The 24,399-nt window shown below is 36.6% G+C and overlaps 1 protein-coding gene across 7 annotated transcripts in view; it reads left to right on the top strand.

The window, feature by feature from the left end:
* The window catches only part of IL1RAP (interleukin 1 receptor accessory protein), a 163,646-nt gene that overhangs the window by 136,723 nt on the left and 2,524 nt on the right, over nt 1-24,399 (top strand). For 2 of the 7 annotated variants that reach the window (XM_027538389.1, XM_027538391.1), the window contains exon 11: nt 7,165-8,017. In XM_027538389.1, coding sequence (XP_027394190.1) covers nt 7,165-7,883 — 719 coding nt within the window. In that variant the 3' untranslated portion in view covers nt 7,884-8,017. The other 5 variants (XM_027538397.1, XM_027538392.1, XM_027538394.1 and 2 more) reach the window with 5 other exon arrangements.

Here is a 24,399-nt window from a genome sequence, read left to right as displayed (position 1 = left end):
GTTCTTGGCCATCGCTAATGCCCATGGTGTTTTCTTTCCCAGTTGTCACAGATGAGACCTTGAGCTTCATTCAGAAAAGCAGACGCCTCCTGGTTGTCCTAAGCCCCAACTACGTGCTCCAGGGAACCCAAGCCCTCCTGGAGCTCAAGGCTGGCCTAGAAAACATGGCCTCTCGAGGCAGCATCAACGTCATTTTAGTGCAGTACAAAGCTGTGAAGGAAACGAAGGTGAAAGAGTTGAAGAGGGCTAAGACGGTGCTCACGGTCATTAAATGGAAAGGGGAGAAATCCAAGTATCCACAGGGCAGGTTCTGGAAGCAGCTGCAGGTGGCCATGCCAGTGAAGAAAAGCCCCAGGTGGTCTAGAAGTTGCGAGCAGGGTCTCACTTATTCATCCTTGAAAAATGTATGAAAGAGCCAGTGAATGATGGATGAAAAGATCCAGCAATACTCCAAGAAAGAAGGATTCCCCTGCTTTATTCCCAGTGTGTTGTTCATGGACAGAAACAAATTCTGTGGAAGCCTCCCCATAGAGATAAATTCAGGGTTACTGTAGAAGAGCTGTTCTGCTTCCTCAGGCAATACCAAGGCTTAGAATGATCGTGCCACCACTGGTTGCCAGTGCCTGAGGTCACTCCATTTTTTGCAAGAATTGGTGATGCAAAATTCCCTTCTGCATCCTCCATTCCTGTTCCTGTTCATATCTATTCATTCACTCTCACTCTCTCTCTTTTTTTTTGGAATAATCTTAATATTATGAGGAAGCCTTTGTTATTGATTTAAAGAACCCTTATAGATAAGTCATCTGTTAACAAGGTAATGACCTTGTTAATACTTAAGAGTTTCAAGTATAATTTTCTTTTCTTTTTATTCATCCCTTAAAAGACAATCAGGGCCTAAAGTTATCTTTGCTAAGGAAAATTAACTCTTTTGCTCATCCTACTATACTAGACACTCTCACAGCAAGACCAACACCATTTATGATGTTATAAAGCAGGGTGACTGTAAACGTTCCTTATGATTGGCTTAAAGGGCTTTCCCACATTGTGTCCTGTCATCTCCCCCCACCACCCCATGCACTCTATCTCAGGTAGTTGGTATCATATTTGTCAGCTTGAAAACTATGAAATAATATTTTATTACAGTAAACTGCCAATTATCTGTAGGTTGACCCATATCCATCACTCCATCTCCCTACCTCCTGCATTTTGGGTCAGTCATTCAGAGCATGCAGGTGGCTCAGCACATGATTCATTGGAGAGGAAGCTTCTCTTACTGGTGCTAATATTGAGTAAAAGAAGAGCAAAAAGCTTTCAAGGGCATTTTCTGTCTTATAAGAAAAGCACAGAACAGGGTGTTTGTCAATTTGTCTTTTAATCTTAGCTTTGCTAATGTGAATATTAGGAAAATAATTTCTCTTTACTTGTTTCTGTCTCCCCGTTGTAAAGTGTTAAAGTTAGACTTAGGGACCTTGAGAGTGCTTTTAGCATTAATACTCTAAAAGTATTAACTGGACCCTGAGTAGTTTTCATATTTGATTCACTGATAAGTTAATAACACTCACTTCAAACAAGTTAGACTGAAAAGTCACTGTCAACTAAACATGTTTTAGTTTGTATAAGTAAAACTTTACTGTTCTTAAGACTTGGAAAAGTAAAAACTAAGTCCAGGGTTTACAGAGTGGTGAATATCTATGTTACATATAGATTTTTTAAAAATATATATGTATATACACACAAAATTATATATATATATTGCATATATACACATGAATTACATATACACACACATACATACATGAATTTTATATATATACACACACTACACACACATATATGTATATATATCCACATATGACTTTAAATAGCCATTGGCACAATATTACAAAGTACTGGAACTCTTATCCAGTTTTTAAATTATGTTTTTTACTGTAATATTTTTATGTCACTGTTTTCTGCACATTAATAATATTTGTGAATTTACAGCTCCCAGAGTAGTTGTTGTTAACTTCTGCCCTCCCTAAATTAGTAACAATAACTTACTACTGCCACAGTTGATCTGGGTGCAGTGGGGTCTGTTTTGCACAGAGCTTCCATGGTCACTGCTAAGCACTAGCCTGCCCTCTAGCATTAATTGACCATCTACTATATTCTGAGCACACATACTTAGAAATTATGTTAATCTTAGTGCTCAACTCTTGGAGAGATAAATCTCTATTGGACTTTTAAGTAAGAAAGGAAAATAAAATAAAAATACCTATAAATGACCCTGGGTGTCCTATGAAAAATAATAATTCATAATTTAAGGAAATTCTTATCTTAGTAGTATGAATGTTGATAAACTATTCTAAACTTATCTCCTATATTTGTGTCCTTCTGATTACTAAAGTCTATTTAAGAAATCATTTTTCTATGGAGGAGTTTTTATTTTAAATAAAACAAAAGCTTCATGAATCATTGACTATAAAACTATGGTATGGGGGTCATCTTGGATCTAATGTTTTTAGCTTTGTTAATGCTTTTCATCATTACAAAGCACAATTACTCCTTCTATTAACCCTTTCATCACAAGACCAGAGGAGAACTGACCCCAGATAAGATTTGAATTTCAATTCAAGAATGAGCTTTAGGTAGATGAGGGACAGCCCCATTATCAAGGGGCCATTCTCTTGCCAATGCAGCATCTTTTTGCACTTTTGGATTTCATATTTATGCTAAATGATGTTTGGTACCCCTAGAAACTTCTAGATAACTTTTGTTCTATTTACATTACTGTATTTGCTACTGAACGTTTTCAAATGCTAAAAATCTAAAGCAACTCAAATCAAAATGATATCTCATCCTAAGACAATTTTGTTTCAAGAGTTCTTTTTTGTTTGTTTGTTTTATGATCCAGAAGATGCCCAGTACAGAATATTTGAGAGAGAAGGAGAAACATACATTGGAGAGCAAGGAGAAATCACTCTCTAATATTAAAAACTAAAGTATCCAATGTTTAAAAAGAAATCTCAAAGGTTTTAGATATATGGTATAAAGACCTTCTGCACCCAATTAAACAAACAAACAAACAAAAAGACATGATATATAGAGTGTCCAATTACATAATCCTATAAAATAATTTAATTTTTTCTGCAATGTAGTTTGGATGATTCCCTAGTATTCTAATAAACAAGTACTCCATTGTATTGGGGAACAAAAGTTTCACTCCACTTGTTAATTATCTATTTTCTTTCCATAGGTTTTTCATATTTTAAGACTATCTTTTTTATTTTATCCATAAATGTTTGTATTTTCCATTTTCCATTTGATTTGTAAATTTGTTTATTTTAAAAATAAACCATTTATTTTCACCATTGAATTTTATTTTGTGCATGTGTTTTATGTATTTTTCATGTTTGGGCATAAGAAATGAGAATAAAAAGAATGACACACTTAGAAAAAGAAATGTTTTAAGGGACATTAGTTTTCTCTTTCTGATAAAAATCTGAAAAAAACTGGGAACTTCAACTCAACATTTTCTTTACCTCTGAGTAAAAGAGTTCCTTAAGCACAATGGATTGACCTAATATACCAGACATCTGTGTGTGTCTGTGTGTGCATGTGCACACGTGAATGGATGTGGAGAGAAAGAGGCAAAGGGAGAGGATGAGATGGAGGAAAAGATGAGGAATAGAGACAAAGAGAGAATAAAGAAAGGCAGAGAGAAAGAAGAGAGTTTTAAAATAGAGACACACTATTTCTTTTTGTTCAACTTGAAACTTGGACAGTTAACAGTAATAGCTTACCTTTTATAGGTTTTCAACTCAAAAGCAGTTGCCTTAAAAAAGATCAACCAACAATGCCTTGGCTTTAGTTAACAGGTGATCATTTGAATCAGATATTCATTTCTATTTCAAACAAATCAGTGATAAATATTTGAAAAGACATTTTCTTTTGAGTTAATATTAAGTCTGTAGTAAAAGGGAGCTTTCTTGCTTTTTTAAATAAATCTTATTTATTCCAAGAATATTTATTGGGCCTCTATAACTTAACTGGTTTGCTTAGTAAAAATTTTCCTCCAAAAAATTTCCCTGTTTCAAACTAGTCTCCAAAGAGTAGACTTAGGATCAATGCATGGAAGTTACCAAAAAAGCAATCCTTACTCATTTAAGAAACAACTTTAAAACAGAGTTGGAACATAATGTATATCACTGTCTTTGGAGATATAAGCACCCAGGTGATGCAGAGGTAAGGAATCCTCCTGCCAATGCAAGAGATGCAGGTTCAATCCCTGGGTCAGGAAGATTGCCTAGAGAAGGAAATGACAACCTACTCCAGCCTATTTTTGCCTGGAAAATTTCATGGACAGAGGAGGCTGGCAGACTACACTCCATTGTGTTGCAAAGAGCTGGACACAACTGAGTGAACAACAACTGAGGTTATTAGGTCTTTGACACAAGTAACCATGAAATACAACAGGAGACGCATTCAGCAACTTATCTATTTCTCTGTTTCTACTCAAGGGATATGAAGTATTCTTAGCAATGGGCTAACTAAATATTCCAATAGTATATTATCCACTTTTATTTTAAACTGAATACACAGAATTTTAAAACTTTGAATCCACAGTTTAAGTTAATCCTCTTAAGTTCCCATTAGGGGTTGATTTGGAATCAATATTAGTCTATACCTTATTTTAATATTGTGCTCAGTAAACATTGAATAATAATAATTTAATCAAGGTGATTAATTCAGAAGCATAACATGCAGTAGACATTGACCTATAGGTATCGATAAATTGTCCAGCAACCCTACAAATGTGTTCTCATTATATGCATTTTATAGATAGATGAATTCCAACTTTAAAGATACTAAAATAAATGATTATTTTATTAAGATAAATGGAGAAACCAGTATTTGAATTCAGATTAGTCTTTCAAATTAGATGCCCCCATTTTTTAAAATCTGTACTTCAAGTTTTAAGAGAGAGAGAGGTTTAATACACTCTCATATATCAATAATCCAGCTAAAGAACAAAATTACAGTCCTAGTTTTGTTTTAGTTTTCTTTCTACTCCCAAGTTAATACCAAGGATATTGTAACTTTTATAGGCAAGATTATTCTAGAGTAGTGGAGAGTTCTAGATCAGAAACTGTCACTCCAAACCCAATTTATTACCACACACAAAAAAACTGGCCTTATCAATCTATAGCCACACCTCAGGTTTTCTTCTTCTTTTTTTTTTTGAGCCAAACAGAATAAACAACCTAATTTAAGATGCCCCCTCCAAATAATAGTCATCATTAAAAAAATTATAATTAACATCCTCAAATATGAAATTTAACAGCACGGAAGATATTAATATAGGCCATAAAGGAGGCGGTTTCCTTCAAAGTATTATATGAAGAGGCCGAAGTATAGACCAACTCTTATCTGAAAACTATCTTCTAATCTATTCCTCAATGTCTGGAATTCCACCATTCATATTTATTTATTTTATTTTTTTTGCATTACCCTCTCTAAAAGGCAAATCCTCGACTTTCAAGTGGATTACCAAAATTAAAAACAAATTAAAAAAAAAACCCATAGGTTTTAAAGACAATTTTTTAGAGGGTCTAAGACAATGTTTTATTTTCAACAATGGTACCCCCTTTGGACAGAACAAACATTTTCCTAAAGTGACTATTTAGAAATGAACCATACACACAGTTACACACCTCCTCCCTACACACATGCAATTTGAGTGCCCGAGTTCCTTTTGTTGAAAAATTATCCATGTTATCTTAGGGTTATATCATATTCATCATGATACAGGAGAAACAGTAGACTTCCTAAACTTGCATCCTCGGTTTTATGAAAGGTAGAAACATAAGATTCTGAATAAGATAGGAAAGAAAAAGGAGTTACCAAGACACACAGATACACACACACACAAACAGGCTTTGAAGAAAAGTGATTGAAGCAAAAAGATAAGATTGAAGCAAAAAGTCACTAAAATACTTTGTGCTCTTGATAAAGCCAGTCACAAGTTCTTAAACACTGAGCACATCTCTTTTGGTTTTCCTTCAAATTCATGTTAAATTCAACAGTTGGAAAGAAAGAATATGGTCGAGAGCAAAGCTCCTTCATTCTCTGTCAAATTCATCATCCAATTCACTGCAAACTTTCAGCTTGTCTTCACAGACTGAGAAGTTTCTCCCTCAGTGCTTCACTCCTGGCCTGAAAAGCATAGGTGCTCAATCTCGTGGTCTGTTCACAGCGTGTGTTTTCAGAGTTGTCAACAGCTGCAATTTACAAGTTTGGAATTTCCTTCAGAAAATCTGTTTAAGCTCCTAAATCTCACAATGAGTTTAGCATGGAGTTTATCTCAAGAAGCTTTTGTTAGGTTTTGCCCAAATTCACCACAAAAACTATTGGAATTGAATGCTTGGTGAGAAGTCTAATTGGCTGATTTTTACCAGTTATTGTTGTCATTGTTGTTGCCTCTTTAATTGTTACTCAGACCAATTCTTGACATACAGAGAAAAAGAAAGGGAATTTTGGTTGACATCACAGTCAATACTATGAACTCTCTGATATGTCCAAAAATTTTAAGTATCAAGAGCTATAACTGTGTGGATCCTAGGAGCTAGTAATGCCCTGTAGATCTTTGCTGATAAGACTGTGTCTGGAGCATTATGTTCAGTCCTGTTCATGATAATACCCTTAGGTGACATATATATATACGTAAACTGAATTGTATTAAGAAAAAAAATCAATAAAAAAAGGGAAGAGACTTGTTACCAATTCATATGGAGAATAAGATATAAAATTCATGAAGTTATTTAATCTAGAGATGAGGAAAAGAATACAATGAGATCACAATAATTATGAAATACTTAAAGTATTTTAAAATGTTAGATCTAAGACCACTAAAGTACAAGGAAACAACTTTTCAAAACGAGAAATTATTTACAAGTAGAGCTGAAATTAGCTGCTTTTAGAGGTGGTTACCTCCTCATCCTTGAAGGTAGCAGACACTGTAACAATAAGAATAGTGTAAATGAGATTCCTTACTGGGGTAGATTATTTAACACTTCGATCTTGTATTCTCAAGTGTTCATTGCCTGTCCTCCCTAAGACTGTCAACAATGAACTGAAACTTGTATGTTTTCACTAGGCATTGTCCTATCTTTCATTTTCCTATAGATACAGTGGAAGCAGTTTTTGACTTCATTCAAAGGAGCCGGAGGATGATTGTTGTGCTGAGCCCAGATTATGTGACAGAAAAGAGCATCAGCATGCTAGAGTTCAAACTGGGTGTCATGTGCCAGAACTCCATTGCCACCAAGCTCATTGTGGTTGAGTATCGTCCCCTTGAGCAGCCACACCCAAGCATCCTACAGCTGAAGGAGTCTGTATCTTTTGTGAGCTGGAAGGGAGAAAAGTCCAAACATTCTGGCTCTAAATTCTGGAAGGCCTTGAGACTGGCTCTTCCACTGAGAAGTCTGAGTGCCAGCTCTGGCTGGAATGAGAGCTGCTCTTCCCAGTCTGACATCAGTCTGGACCACGTTCAAAGGAGGAAAAGTCGTTTGAAAGAGCCCCCAGAACTCCAGAGCTCAGGGAGAGCTGCAGGCGCTTCTCCGGGCCCAGACACGATGTCCAAGCACAGAGGGAAACCCTCTGCAGCCTGCCGGTGCTGTGTCACCTACTGTGAAGGAGAGAGTCAGCTTAGGAGCAAGAGCCGGGCAGAGATCCATACCCAGCCCCAGTGGGAGACACACCTCTGTAAGCCTGTTCCCCAAGAGTCAGAAACTCAATGGATACAAAATGGCACCAGATTGGAACCCCCTGCTCCCCAGATTTCAGCCCTTGCTCTTCACCATTTCACGGATTTATCCAATAACAATGACTTTTATATCCTATAATTACTGTGTGGTGGGTGGTGGCTGCTATTTCTACCAGCCCATTATGTGTCATGAACCTATGGGAATAATTGACATTTTTATCATCTAATGGACTATCAGGTTGTGTCCCCTTTATTGATTTTTAAAAACTATTTATTTCTAGGAAACAAAAGACCTGAAGGACCTGAATCCAGATTTATTGCCTCTAATGGTCTCAGAAGAGCACACTCTTCTTGGGCCCTAGAAGGTCAGTATGTGCAAGTTGCCTAAAGTTTGATCCTCTCTCTTACCCCATGGTTTTAAACAGAGCAAAGAATTTCAGTGTTTCCTTTGAGTTTGTTGACCAACCTCATACTATAAGTCAGTCAGGTGTACTTGGGCTATGACACTTAACAGGGTATGTACATCTCGAGGGAGCATCATGGAAAGAAGTCAGTTTCAATTTTGGTGGAAGCTGTAGGAACAGGCTCAATGGGAAACCTACAGAACATTTTCCCAGGAAGAACCAAGTACTCCCACACAGGGATACATAGTGTTCTGTCTCACTGTAAACTAGTGTTCTCTAAACTGCCTAAAGTTGTTAGCATCAATAAAGTTATATTTTTATGTGATTTCATTTGTACTAACAAATTTTTACCTCTCTCTTTCCCTTCTACTTTTTTATGGCTTTTACATTCATATCTGAAGACTATTCTCTCTAAGGAATTTGAGATTTGGTTTGGGTACTAGGAAAGCTGAGATGTGTCTTTAGTTTCTTTCTAGGAATGATCTAGGAAAGGGCCAAAAGAGAATGAGAAAATGTCTCAAAGGAAATGAAGAGCTATACAAAAATATCCTTATAATTTTAGAAATGACAGCTGAAAAATTCAGTATGGTTAGGGGTTAGGGTAGAGTTTGGTCCATCAATCCCTTCTTCTCATTTGGGATTCTGAGGATAGTCATTCAAGTGCCTACAAGGGTCAAAATGTAAGAAAAAGGAGAAAAGAGGGCCACATATAAGAATAATACAATGTTTTTCCTCTAGTACTCATGTGTATATGGACATAGATAGAGATAAATATCTCTTTAAATATTTTAATACAATCATAAAAGGCACATAGCATTTGATTTCCAAGTCAGGGAGAAAATAGAGATAATTAAGCCTGGAGGTGAAGTATATATTTCTTTTAAAAGGACTATCCTTCACTCTGTTTCATTTGATTCCTGTCAATGATTAAGCCCCAGTGTTGAAAGACTGTCATTTTTCAAATGAATCTCAAAGTCCAGATTTTTAAGTAATCTGTCAATTATGAAACAACTTTAAAAAAAAAGAAACAACCTAAACACATGAGCACATATTCACCCAAAGGGCCACTAATTTGTAATTTCAGAGCTAAAGTATTCACTCAAAAAGCATGTGTCGAATGGGTATCCAAATAACCCTGGTGATATTGAGACTGAAGAACACAGACTGGCCCTAAGGAAATAATGGAAAACATTTATTCCCTCCCCAAACTGAAGACATCCAGACACTCAGAATAGGGCTGAACTGACCCAACACTCCATTAAGGAGAAAAAGCTGGAAATAGCGTGTCTTCCATCTAGTCTGGTAAAGGGTCCCTGCATGGTGGTTTTACTGTAAGAAAATTAGAAGCACAATCTACTGCTTATGAACAGGAGCAAAGTAAAAGGAGGCAAAGGTGGTACCAGACATTAGCACTCACTTCAGCACACAAACATGACTCCTCATGAGCTATGGCCCAGTGCATGTCAGCCTTTCTCGGTTTTTAATAATGAACGAGGGCCGGAGAAAGAAACCAGAGTTTTCATCCCACTCCTCCCCTTGGAAAGAAATATAGAACTCTCTGTTGAAACAAGAAGCGATTAGATCCTTTTCATGCAGAAATAAGATGAGGGAATAGGGCTCTCCAGAGTAAATAGGACTCAACAAGAAACTTACAGTTAGGAAAGGACAGGCCACCCCACCTGAACACCCAGCAGTAAATGACAGTGTGCAACTCATGTTCTACATTGCAGGCCTTCTTAAAGAGATTAATCCATTCTTGATGTATGTTCAGGAATCTTCACTTGGAAGACAGATGGTAGTTTCTCTCTAAATCTGTTAAATAGTGGCTAATGTAAGTTGCTCCAAATCCCAAGTAGGGAGAGAATGCTGTTATCTGTAATCAGTCTTATTCCTTATTAGCACAGTGTTTCAAACCATAAAATATGTTTGGGAAAACTGATAGATTACTTTTGTCATTTATAAATTATTTCCTAAGTGAAGAAAATAATTGAAAAGACTAGTGGCAGAGGCATGAAAAATTAAACATGAACTCTTACTATGAATGTGTAGCTGGATAATCTCAAAAGCTCAGTTTTGGTCAGTATCAATATCCATTGACAATATAAGCACAATGTAACCAATAAAATGTTATGATTTTTGGCATATAGCCAAAATCTAAAAGATGTTCGGACAGATCATAGACCATACTTGTACTGTATGGAGAAAAGCAAGGAGGTTATATGATTATTTCCTGACCCAACACGGTACACTTGAATGGAGTGTTCAGTACAAGACATTTCAGTGGGGTGAATAAGGAGAAAAATATTTCCTCATGGGTCATGCAGATTCCTGACTCAATTGATATGGCTGTAGGTTAAATGGATTTCACTTACACAGGAATATTTCCTTTTCAGGAGTAAGTTTCAAGTTAAGTAGAGATAAATATGAGACCCGCTTCTCTCCTGTTTTACCATGGGCTCTAAGGGTCTCCATCTCCTGTGAGCTGAAACGGAGATAATATTATTAAACTTATTGGACTTTGTGAGTATTAAATTGTATAACTCATGTAGGTTCATATCACAGTGTCTGGCACATTGTAAGTGCTCAATAATTGTTGGCCAATTTTATATCCATAGTGAAACCACTCCATTTGCATAATTATTTATGGCTTACAAATTGATTTTATTACATCATTTTTTAACACAAAAGCAGTACAGAACAGGAACATATTATCCAGATTAAGTGACTTTCCTAATGACACTCAATCAATTAGCAAGAGTTGGGCTTCTAATCTGGGCTTCTGACCACTGACCCAGTGCCGATTGTAGGACTACTCTTGTAAGACTCAAGTGGAAGTATTCCTCTTACAAAGCCACCTAATTAGAACTATTTAACTTGAACTGTTATACATTCCAATCAAAAAGGCAGTTAATATTAACCCATACACAGCAAATTAAATGTCATATCAAGTATGTGGTGTGACAACTGACCTTCTCATATTATGGTTTCTATAATTTCACTTTAAAATATTATAACATTTAAGTATTAAAAAGTAGAATAATTTTGTTTTTTAGAATCTATGATCGTATTATAATTTTCTCCCCAAATAGATAATTTGTATTTTTCTTTATGGAAAATAAAAATATGTTCACTGTTCATCTTGAAAATAGAATATAATATTTTAGGAACTATCATTTACACCATGAGTTACAAGTACTTCTTCTTATAATTAGTAAAATCTCTGGTAATAATATATTTACTTCCTGTGTGAAGATCTGAGGTGGTTAGTAAACTAATGTTACTAAACTAATGTTTTTGAAAAAGTTATGAATAATAAATTGAACTAATCATAAAGATGTGTGCAGAAGGACAAACAATCCCTATGGCACTTCTTTCAAACCTTTGTGTCTAAAAATTGTTTGGAGAAGGGCATCTTACAGGTGAAGATCTCAGGTGAAGCCCCTACTCCAGAGAGACTGGTTTATTAAGTACTGGACATTGTCTAGGCCCTTGATAATCAAATAAAGTATTCTATGCATCAAACAACTACCTATGATAATTCTTTCAAACCCCATCATATTTTTATACTACTCAGGCTATAAAAGGAGATAGCCTCTATTAGAGTCTACTCTAAAGTTCCTTAAAGTGTATTCCTAGATACATCCACATGAGAGTCAATTTTGGTTTCATATTAAAATGCATATTTCTTGATCCTATGCAATATGAGGATCTCTTGAGTGGAGCAGATTTGCACTCAGAATAAACTTCCCAGGTGATTCTGATTTACAAAAAAGCTTAAGAAACAGTAATTTTTATCTCTCTTTAACACCTCTTTTACCCTTGTAGGCTCTGATTTTCTCCAGCCAAGGAGGACTACGAATCATCCTTTTAATAAGCTATAGGTGTTTACAGGCTATAGATGAAAATATAGGGCAAGTTTAACCCTTAGAGTTGCCTCAGCACGAGGAGACATTTGAATAAATGAGTAGCTAATGGAATATATTTCTAATGTACAAAACATCAAACACTGACATTTGGAATCTGATAGGATTGCTGTAGCTTATAATATATAATTATCAGAATCACATAAGCAATGCTGTGCTAACAAATAACCTCAACATTTTAGTAGCTTCATATAACAAGACATTTCTTATATATGCTACTTGTCCAGGCATAAAGGCTTACTTTCTTTAGCATTGCAACCTGAAATGTGTGGCAGCCTGTTATTCTATATTTCAGACTAATTATCATACTTGGTACTTTCTTAATTCATTGGCCAGAACTAGCTACACATACTGATCTAGTCATAGAGAAGGCTGGAAAATGCAGTCTTCCTGTGTTCCTGGAAAGAAGAATGAAATAGAGCTTGGAAAACACATAACATTATCTGTGTCTAAGAATGGGATACTGAGATTGCCTGAAGAGCCAAGAGACCTACAAACTGAGATATGTCACATACTTTGGTAATGAAGGAATAAAAGGACTTTGCTGCCAACACCCTACCTCAGGTTGCCAACCTGTCAAGTCAGATTGCTGTTGGAGAAAAACAAAAAAAAACAACAGTGTACAGAAAAGTGTAGACCTTGCATTTAAACGTTCCCCAAAGAAAAATTACTGAAGAAATGCACAATAAATATAGCTTCTAATTAAGGGGAAGCATTCTTAAAAATTGAAAAATTTTAAGTTTCTGTATTTGGTTAATTTCCATTCAGTTAGTTCTCTAAGAATGTGATGCTCAAACTATCTGCCAATGAGCCATTTCATTTTTGAATATTCAGGAACCCTCAGAAGAATTAAAGACATTTAGAACACAGCAGAGCATGTAACACAGTCATTAGAAAGCATCACTTATTCATTTATCTGAAAAGCTAAATAGGGAATTCAAGCTGAACATGTTAAAGCTCAGATGAAGGAAGAGACTAATGCTAATGTGTACTTTATGAAGTCTACTATTATCTAGGCATCTGCTCTATGATTTGGATTCTCTGTACTAAAATCTGAATGTTTATATGACTCTTCTAATATCGTGAAATAGCATTTTATCATAAAAAAGTGCTATTTTGGGAGTGGTAAAGATTGATGCTTAAGAAACTTTTTTCCTACATTTAAACGTAGTTGGTTTTAGGCTTCCTGGGTGGCTCCCTGGTAAAGCATCTGCAATCAGGAGCCATGGGTTCGATTCCTGGGTCAGGAAGATCCCTTGGAGAAGGAAATCACAACCCACTCCAGTATTCTTGCCTGGGAAATCCCATGGACAGAGTAGTCTGGTGGGCTACAGTCCATGGAATCACAAGACTCGGACATTAATCAGTGACTAAACCACTACCACCATACTTGGCTTACAATGTTTTGTTAATTTCTGCTGTACACTGAAGTGATTGTTATACATGTATAGGTGTGTGTGTGTATATATATATATATACATATATATACATATATATGTATATATATATATATATATAATTTGGTTTTATGTTATAATATTGAACAAAGAAGAGGTTTTATGCCCTAGTGAGGTGAGGACACTATTGACACATTCCAAATCTTCAGAGAATAATTTACAAGTTTTTTATTTGGGACAACTTAAAAACACTTAAAAATATTTAAATGGAAAGAATGTTCTTTGAAATGGGTGCATGGAAAGGAAGCAAAAAGATTCAAAATAAACTGAACTCAGATCATGAGCTATTTTTATCCTACTTCAGGTAATAAGACCATTAACACTCTATTGCCATATTGAAAAAAAAAACCTCAAGATACAATCTTTGATGTATTTTTCATTTAAGACACAAAGGTATACATAACAACTTACTGCTTTTCTATTGTCTAAAACTGTGTCATATGCTTGTGAATAATTTATAATTTGGGCTTCCCTGGGAGTTCAGTCAGTAAAGAATCTGCCTGCAGTGCAGGAGACATACGTTTGAATCCCGATGTCAGGAAGACCCCCCGGAGAAGGAAATGGCAACCCACTCCAGTAATCTTGCATGGGAAATCCCATGGACAAAGGAGCCTAATGGGTCACAGTCCATGGGATCACAAGAGTGGGATATAACTGAAGCAACTGGGCACCAAGCACAATTTGTAATTTGGTGTCATATTTTGAAACATACCTTGGACAATGGTTCTTAACCAGAATTGAACATCTTTTTAAAAACTGAGCTTACTCCAGACTGATACATCTACCAAAATGATTTATACACACACACACACACACACATATATATATATATATATATATATATATATATATATAAAATCTTGTAAAGGATAACTGCCTCAAGTTGTCCGTACAATATTTGCAAATATTTCAATGAAAAATCAATAGTGACATATTACAAATTTGGCGTAAAGAGGTTAAAAAATCCTGATACACTAGACAATTTTTTCCCTTAAAATGAAAAACTTAAAACTCATTCCCACATATTAAGACTTGAGTCTTTTATTCTTATATCTTAAAATGAAATTATATAATATATGAGGAAAACCAATGCAGATGATAACATTATAAAAATCACCAATGTAATTACTTAAGTGCATAGACAAAGAAGGCCAGAACATGTGATCTGTCATCTAGAACAGGAAAGTGTTGAAGGTGTAGTAACTTGGCTATAAGCAAAACAATTTGATGACTTTTAAGAAGTGTCAGGAGAAAAAAAAAGAATAAATGAACCCATTCATTTTTTCACAAACCCCAGTAATAAAAAAGGGACAGATGATATATAAAATTCCCCAAATATCATACTTGAAAGCTAAAATGTGGAGTGGATGTCAGGTATTAAGGAATAAAGTTGAATGGTTACTTCCATCATATGGGCTCTTGATATAGTGGAAAAAATACTAGATAGGAGTCAGAAGACCTGAATTGGAGTAACAACTCTCCTATAAACTGTGTGATTTTCAAGCAAACACTTTTGCTCTCATGTTTTTAATTTCCTCATATATAAAATAAGAGCAATATAATATTTACCTCATTGGATTGTCATAAAGGTAAACTTATATAATAAATGTGAAGCTGTAAAATGTGGAAACTATTTACTTGGGCTTCCCAGATGGTGTTAGTGGTAAAGAACCCCTCTACCAATGCAGGAGAAGTAAGAGATGTGGGTTCAGTCCCTGAGTTGGGAAGATTCTGTGGAGGAGGGCATGGCAACCAATTCCAGTACTCTTGCCTGGAAAATTCCATGAACAGAGGAGCCTTGGTGGGCTACAGACCATCGGGTTGCATAGAGTCAGACATGGCTGAAGTGACTAAGCACAGCACATGTGCTTGATAGTGGGATGAAGATGACAATGATATTATAGAAGAAAGTTGAGCAAATGAAGAGGTCCAAATGAAGCTCCTTAGTCTACTAAATTCTGGGGTACTTACCACAGTACATAGAGTAATTATAATCTTTCATACCTAAAAGTTAGAGAATAGACAATACAATTTCATATGACTCTAAACACTGAAGATTACAAAAAAAAAAATCAATTTCTGAAAAAGTAAGAAGTAAAAAAATAGCTCTATTTGTTTTGCATTGCCATATAATGAATTCCCCATAGAAGCTTGAAACAACACCTACTGATTACATCTCTTTGTGGGTTAGGAATTTGGGAGAGGCTTAGCTGGGTGGTTCCTAATCAGAGTTACTCCTAAGGTTACTGTCAGAGTGTGTCCAGGGCTGTGGTCATCTGTAGGCTTCACTGAGGATAAAGGATCCACTTCCAAGTGCAGGCACATGGGTGTTTGTAGGAGGCCTCAGTCCCTTGCCATATAGACCTCCCTGTAGGGTCGTAGGGTGACTTAGTATCCATATGCCACATCAGCTGGCTTACACCAGAGGAAGAGATTCCAGAGAGAGAGGCAGAGAGAGTCTCAGTATCATCTATGACCCAGTCTCCAAAGTGATGTATCATTATCTCTGCAATAGTCTATTGGTTAGAAACGAGTCCCAACGTCCAGCCCAAACTCAAGAAGAGGGGAATTTAGCTCTTGAAGGCAGGATCAAAGAATCTGTCAACATATTTTAGAGCCAGTCCTGTAACATAGAAAAAAACTTTTTCAGTTGAATAAATTGAAGTTCAGAAAAGGAAAGTGATTGGTCATTAGCCTTCCTAACTTCATCCCTAAGCCAATAAGCTAACCCGCTGGCACCACAACTCAAATGAGAGCTAACTAACTTGTTCTGGCTAGGACATTTCTTCCGTTTAGTGAAAGACTGTAAGCCAGAGAAGAATGATATCATCTGTAGTCCTGGTATCTCTGTCTTTCTTTCTGTTTCTGTCTCTCGATCTCTCTCTTCTTTCTCTCTTTTCCTTCCCCTCCCCTCTTTCTGTTCTACTCCACAAAGAAGCAAGCAGACTCTGAAAACTGCAGATGGATGAGGTAAGTGGAGCTGGTTAGCCATATTCTTGGTCTGGAGTTGAGTCCAAAAATAGAACTTTTATTCTGGGCTTGCTTCTAAAGAGATCGAAAGTGACAGTTTATTTCAAAAAGCAGCTGCTGCAAAAGGAAGGATGAGTAGGTAATTGCTCTCTTTGAAGTAACCCAGGTTCTAGTCTTAGCTCTGAACTGAAATGATTATATATTAATAATCAAGTCATTGATCCCCTGTATCTCATACTTCTAAGCCCCCCAACCCCATAAATGGATGGAGTTGGACTAGACATTTTATGCTTCTTTGGTTTACTTTGTCATTGTTTAGTCACTCAGTCGTGCCCGACTCTTTACAACCCCATAGAGTGTAGCCCACCAGACTCCTCTGTCAATGGAATTTCCCAGGCAAGAATACTAGAGTGGGTTGCCATTTCCTTCTCCTGAGGATCTTCCCTATCTAGGGATCAAACCCACATCTCCTGCATTGCAGGTGGATTCTTTACCACGGAGTCACTGGGAAGCCCTTGGTTTATATAGTAATGCTTAAATAACCCCCTTCTCTCTCACATACATATACACCAGCATCCAAGTCTAGTTATAATTGGAAGAATATTTAAAAGGTACAAGTTTTCTTCTCAAGGAATCATGAACTGTGCTTTATTTAGACCTAATTCCTGTAACATGCATTCCTCACTTGTAAAGCTAAACAGCTTACTTCTTTCTGTTCTCCCTTATCTGTTTTCTGTCACTGCCTGGTACCAGTAGCTTTGAGAAGATACATTAAGTTTATATGGAGCCTCCTCATAGTTCAACTCTGATGCCTCCAATTTCTCTAAACTGATTTTAATGTCAAATTCCAAGGTCACCACTTTGTAAATTAGATTGAAAAAAAAAGTTACCGTCTTGCTTCCTAACAGCTTTATACTCTTGTCTTTTACCCAAAGAAATTCCAAGTGACCTTATTATTGTGATATATGTTCATATATTTCACCATGCCAAAAAATAAATGGAGACTACTTCTGAAACTACACAGTATATAAACAGTAACATCTATGGAGTTAGAAGATCTGAGTTCTAATTCACACTATAATTCTTTTACTATGAGACCCTGAGCAAAGCACCAACTATGTCATAGTTTCCCCATCAATACAATTCAAGCATCATGATGTGGTTCTAACTCAGATATTCTAGAAGCTGGTATAATAATGAAGCAAGACTTTTCTCTTTGTTTCAAGGTATAATCCATGATTCCTTCTGAGCTGTAATCCAAAGTCAGATGTCTAAGGAACTGATTCATCATAAGTACATTAAATGCTAGTTGAGTTGCACAAGATGAAAACAGATCTGAGATCTCTCTTCCCCTCTCAACCTGAGTCAATTGTTCATCAACACTTGTTCATCTATTTCCCAAAAGTCTTTCAAAATTTTTCTCTTTTCCCCAGGAATTCTAAGAATTTGAGCTACATACAGACCAAGTACTCTTTTCTGAACATGCCATGGATTTTCATGCTCTATATACCTTTGCTAATGTTACTTCTGTTGGAATGCCTGCTCTTTTCCTCCCCCATGTAAGAGAGTTCACACAACACAATGCTTCAACTTCAGCTCAAATGTTTTTAAACCTATGAAATTCCCAGATAGAGTTGGATATTCCTGCTCTGTGACCGTATTGTTCATAAGACTTCTGTTACTGAATGATACTTTATTGTATTTCTCTTTCACCTACTATCCTCTAAGTGTCTGTGGACAGAAACTATCTATTGAATCTCTAAATTAATTTAACAACAAAATGAGAACATAACATTTTCCATTCATGTTTTGTTAAATAAATTAATTATGACCAGTATCACTGAGTACAAAGTAATAAAGCCATGCCTCTTTCTTACTTCCATCTCCACTCCATTACAGATGCAGTGTTCTATAAAAGATAGCATTTTAGGATTTTGTTCATCACTTGTAAGATGAATTTCAATATTGGAATCCTGGGGGTCCCAACACCACATCCAACTTCATTAAATTTTGCCCTTGGCATTGCTTGATGACAGATGACCCATGACCTAGTATGGGTGAGAAGAGGCCCAGCTGCACCATGCCTGTCCTGGTTGCCACCCCTACATTAAGGACTCCTGTCCCTGTTTCACACTATCTGCAGTCACAGCTGATGCTGGAATCAGCATCGTGCTCATCAGCAGCTGTTCTATTTGTGATCTTGCTGTTAAATAAATCCAAAACGACAGGACACTAAGCTGTGGTAAATAATCACTACCTACAATGTACTGTAGAGTATTTTTTGCTAATGAATTCAAGAAGAAAAAAATTAAACCTGCTTATTGTTTCAAAATTCAGGTGATACTGTAAAAAAATTAATAAAGTACTATTTGATTCAGGGTTAATTGGTAATTAAGAGATCAGTTCTTCCAAACACCCTGTATAATGTATTTGTTTACTCTAGGGGTCAATAAACTCTTAATACATCTTACAGCCCTCCTTTCTGTGTTTATCATCTCTACTGTGGTTCAGGACTCATCACTTCTTATAATCGCTTTTCTAGTTTCTTTCAGTGATTCTAGTTCCCCCTATTTAAACTCTTGTGGATACCACCACCAAATCAGTCTTTCTAGGATATAACTTAGACCATGACGTGTCAAGTCCCAAAGAATCTGCATCTCATTTTCCACAAAATGAAACTTGTTTTGGTTTGCTTTGCTCTGCACTTGGGATACTCCATTCTTTATTCTGAGCTTATCTTCAGCAACTTACATTTTTCTGCTTTTGCGTATGTAGTCAACACTCCAGTCCAACTGAGAGACAATGTTTCTTGAATACTTTTCCATCAGTGTGACTTTGTTCAGATTGTTAATTCCCCAAGACCCTTCTACTCATCTCCCATGTCTACTCTCAAGGTTACAGTTCAAATATCACTTTTCTGATATCATTAGCAGAAAATATTTTCTTTCCTATCAAATCTCTCATTGTATTTTTCCCACTTTTTTCCATTAATTTACTCATTCAATAATATTGAGGATCTACTTGAACTAGGTGGAGAATACTCTTGAGAGTCCCTTGGACTGCAAGGAGATCAAACCAGTCCACCCTAAAGGAGATCAGTCCTGGGTGTTCATTGGAAGGACTGATGTTGAAGCTGAAACTCTAGTACTTTGGCCACCTAATGCGAAGAGCTGACTCACTTGAGAAGACCCTGATGCTGGGAAAGATTGAGGGCAAGAGGAGAAGGGGACAACAGAGGATGAAATGGTTGGATGGCATCACCGACTCAATGGACATGGATTTGGGTGAACTCCAGGAGTTGGTGATGGACAGGGAGGCCTGGTGTGCTGTGGTTCATGGGGTCACAGAGAGTTGGACACAACTGAGCGACTGAACTGGACTGACTCTGTGCCCAGTACTTTTGTAAAAACTCAAAACACAGCAGTGAACAAAACAGATTAAATTTCTTTCTCTCTTTTAGGCTTACATCCTAGTGGTAGGAAACAGGAAAAAAGTAAAGTGTTAATAAGTAATTAAGATACAGAGTAAGTTTTATGGATTTAGATAAATCAGACACATGGGACAAGAAGTATTGGGAGGGAACTTTTCATTTTAAATAGTGTTCATAGAAAGGCCCCACAGAGAAGGTGGCTTTTGAGTGGAGACATAAGAGAGGTGGAGGAGTGAATGGATTTACTAGCAAGTATAAAGGCCATGTTTTGTTGTTGTTCAGTCATTAAGACAAGTCCAACTCTTTGCAACCCCATGGAATTCAGCATGCCAGGCTTCCCTGTTCTTCACTGTCACCTGAAGTTTGCTCAAACTCATGTGCATTAGTGATGCCATCCAACCATCTCATCCTCTGTTACCCTCTTTTCCTCCTGCACTCAATCTTTCCCAGCATCAGGGTATTTTTAAAAAAGACAGCTGTGGTACTTACACACAATGGAATATTACTCAGCTATTAAGAACACAATTGAATCAGTTCTAATGAGGTGGATGAAATTGGAGCCTATTATACAGAGTGAAGTAAGTCAGAAAGAAAAACACCAATACAGTATATTAATGCATATATATGGAATTTAGAAAGATGGTAATGATGACCCTGTATGTGAGATAGCAAAAGAGACACAGATGTAAAGAACAGACTTTGGGACTCTGTGGGAAAAGTTGAAGGTGGGATGATTTGAGAGAATAGCTTTGAAACATGTATATTACCATATGTGAAATAGATGACCAGTCCAAGTTCGATGCATGAAACAGGGCACTCAAAGCTGGTGCACTGGGACAACCCAGAGGGATGGGATGTGGAGGGAGTTGGGAAAAGGGTTCAAGATGGGAGACACATGTACACCCATGGCTGATTCATGTCAATGTATGGCAAAACCACTACAATATTGTAAAGTAATCAGCCTCCAATTAAAATAAATTAATTAATTTTAAAAAGTCAGCTCTTCACATCAGCTGACCAAAGTATTGGAGCTTCAGTTTCAGCATCAGTCTTTCCAATGAGTATTCAGGCTTGATTTCCTTTAGGATTGAATGGTTTGATCGCCTTTCAATCCTTTGAACTCTCAAAAGTGTTCTCCAGCACCACAATTTGCAAGAATCAATTTGAAATTTGAAAGCACTCAGCTTTCTTTATGGTTGAACTCTCATATCTATACATGACTACTGGAAAAACCATAGCTTTGACTATATAGGCCTTTGTTAGTAAAGTGATGTCCCTGTTTTTTAATACACTGTCTAAGTTTGTCACAACTGTCCTTCCAAGGAGCAAGTATCTTTTAATTTCATGACTTCCAGTCACTATCTACAGTGATTTTGGAGCCCAAGAAAATAAACATCTGTCTGTTTCCACTCTTTCCCCTCCTATTTGCCATGAAGTAATAGGACTGAATGCCATTACCTTAGTTTTTTGAATTTTGAGTTTTAAACCAGTTTTTTCACTCTCCTCTTGCACCCTCATCATGAGGTTTTTTAGTTTGTCTTTACTTTGTGCCATTAGAGTAGTATCATCTGCATATCTGAGACTGTTGGCATTTTTCCTGGCATAAAATGTCAAAAAAAAAAAAAGAACAAGTACTGTGGTTTGCACATGGAGTATGAAGACTACCTGGGAGAACAGGGAATGAAGTCAGGGGCGCTAGAGTAATTTGACAATAACGTGTGTCTTTGTAGATCATTGTAAGTTCCTATCAGTTTACTCCAAGTAGAACAGCAAAAGCTTTCTCTATTGTTTCAACAGGAAACAGATGACATATATAAATTGAGGAAAATAAATATACTTTAATAAATTTTAAATTTACAAATGTAGGCAACATGTTAAATAAGCTTAATAAGAGTACTACCACAGTACTAGCAACAATGAGCAGCATTACTTCCCTAGGCTAAGATGGCAATGAGAAAGAGTAATTATAAGACACCAGGAGTGTCTGTGAGGAGTGGGCTGCTACACTGCAACTGTGGTTTTCAGTAGAGGGAAACAGCCAACATTTGTTGACCATACAGAAACAGGAGGATTACCTAGACCTCACTCTCCTCTTCCCACAAATTTCTAGTTAGTTCCTCTCATTGCTGGATCCAACCAGAATCTAGAGATCAAAGAATCTTGTAGATGAAATCTAATAAGTTCAGCCCACTTTGAACATAAACAGGATCTAGGGAACATACAAAGATATTCAGATCTGGAATCATTTGGAGGGATCTGAATAGAAGGGTGACATGATATATTTTACATCTTTTCAGGACATTTTGTGAAGGATAAATTATAGGGGAACAAGAATGGCAATATACTAAGTGGGAGATAATGAGGATTGGGTCAGTATGTTAGCAAGGAGGCAATGAGAAGTGGTTGCAAGCTTTGCAATTTGAAAGTTAAGTTGACAGAATTTTCTGACCTATTAGAAGAGGGATATTAAACTATGAATGGAACTAAATTTAAATTCACAGTTTTGGCCCAAGCAACTGAAAAATAGAGTGGCAGCTTTGACAGAGGGGCAAGATTAGAAAGTCAGTTTGTTTGTTTGTTAAAAATTCAAAATGCTTCAGACTTCAATGTGATGATGCTTAGGAGTCAGCTTAGTGCTGGGAACTTGCCATTCAAGACAAAGGACTAAACAGGATGTATTCATTGTTGTTGTTCAGTCTCTACGTCGTGTCTAATTCTTTGCGACCCCATGAACTGCAACACACCAGGCTTCCCTGCCCTCACTATCTCCCAGGGATGTTCAAACTCATGTCCATTGAGTTGGTGATGCCATCCAACCATCATATTCTCTGCTGCCCCCTTCTCCTTCTGCCCTCAATCATTTCCAGCATCAGGGTCTTTTCCAATGAATGGTCTCCTCCAATCAAGTTGGCAAAGTATTGGAACTTCAACTTCAGCATCAGTACTTCCAATAAATATTCAATGTTGATTTCCTTTAGGATTGACTGGTTTGATCTCCTTGCTGTCCAAGGGACTCTCAAAAGTCTTCTCCAACACCACAATTCAAAAGCATCAATTATTTAGTGCTCAGCCTTCTTTATGGTCCAGCTTTCATATCTGTATGTCACTAATGGAAAAACTGTAGCTTTGACTACATGGACCTTTGTCAGCAAAGTGATGTCTCTACTTTTTAATATGCTGTCTAGGTTTGTCGTAGCTTCCCTTCCAAGGAGCAAGCGTCTTTTAATTTCATGGCTACAGTCACCATCTGCAGTGATTTTGGAACCCAAGAAAATAAAATCTGTCATTGTTTCCATTTTTTTCCCCTATCTATTTGCCATGATCTTTGCTTTTTGAATGTTGATTTTTTTTTTCAGAAAATCATGTTTGAATGTTGATTTTTAAGCCAGTTTTTTCACCCTCCTCTTTCACATTCATCAAGAAGCTCTTTAGTTCCCCTTTGTTTTTCTGCTATGCATATTGGCATATTCATATTGAAATGCAAATATTATTTCAACTTGAATATATTAGAAAGAGGTGGATGTACCAGAAAAAGAAAAGGTCCAGCCAAAAGATTTCTAAGGAATCCCAGTGATGGAAGTTCATCATGATGAGAAGTAACCAGCAGGAAGCTTGTAAAGAAAAAGCAAAGAAAAAAACACATAAAATGTAGAGCCCTGGAAGTCGAATGAAGAAAGTACTTCACAGTGAAGGAAATGATTCGTAAGTCAAATGCTGAGGCTGGATCAAGTGAGATGAGGATGAGAATTGACCATCAAATTTAGCAACTAGAGAATGTTGATGAGCTTGATAAGCATTTTGTGGAGTGGTGGGAGAAAAACCCTGCTCTGAATGGGTTCAAGACAGAGAGGAAACAGCACTAGGTACAGAAAGTAAAATAACTCTTAATGGATTTTACTTTAAGAACAGAGAAGTAGAATTTGTTGAGGTAAAAGTGGCATCAAGGAGTGCTTTGTTGCTGTGTCCTCCGTGCTGATTAAAATAATAAAGCCTCACTTTATAATGGTAGTCCTGGTTTTTACCTGAGACCATTCAGCATACTTACTTGTGTGTTTTTCCTCATCCATAATTAGTTGTACAAGGACAGGTAAATAAGCAGAAAGGGGATAGTTAAAGATGAAGGATAGAGAGGAGAAAATTGTTGGATGAATAAACTGTGAATTGGCAATAGTGCACAAATGGAAGGGTTTCCTTAAATAGCATAAAATTCAGATGAACAGGAGGTTGCTACTAGGTGGGCAGGTAGATATAGTGCTGGGAATTTGAGAATTGTCTTTTCTGGCTCTCTTCTATTGCTTTCTAAATGAAAAAAATTATAAAGATAATCAGTCTAGAGTAAGAATAAGAGAAGAAAAATTTAGGACAAGTGGGCCAGAAATGAAATAGTTATCATGGAAAATAAAAAGTGAATACTCCTAGGCAATATACTATTATTTCTGGGGAGCAATAAAAGTCTACTAGAGGATGATGG

The sequence above is a fragment of the Bos indicus x Bos taurus genome, chromosome 1 (assembly GCF_003369695.1).
Source record: "Bos indicus x Bos taurus breed Angus x Brahman F1 hybrid chromosome 1, Bos_hybrid_MaternalHap_v2.0, whole genome shotgun sequence".
NCBI lineage: Eukaryota > Metazoa > Chordata > Mammalia > Artiodactyla > Bovidae > Bos > Bos indicus x Bos taurus.
The sequence above is the reverse complement of the archived record's forward strand: the minus strand, read 5'-3'. Positions and strand labels throughout refer to the sequence as shown.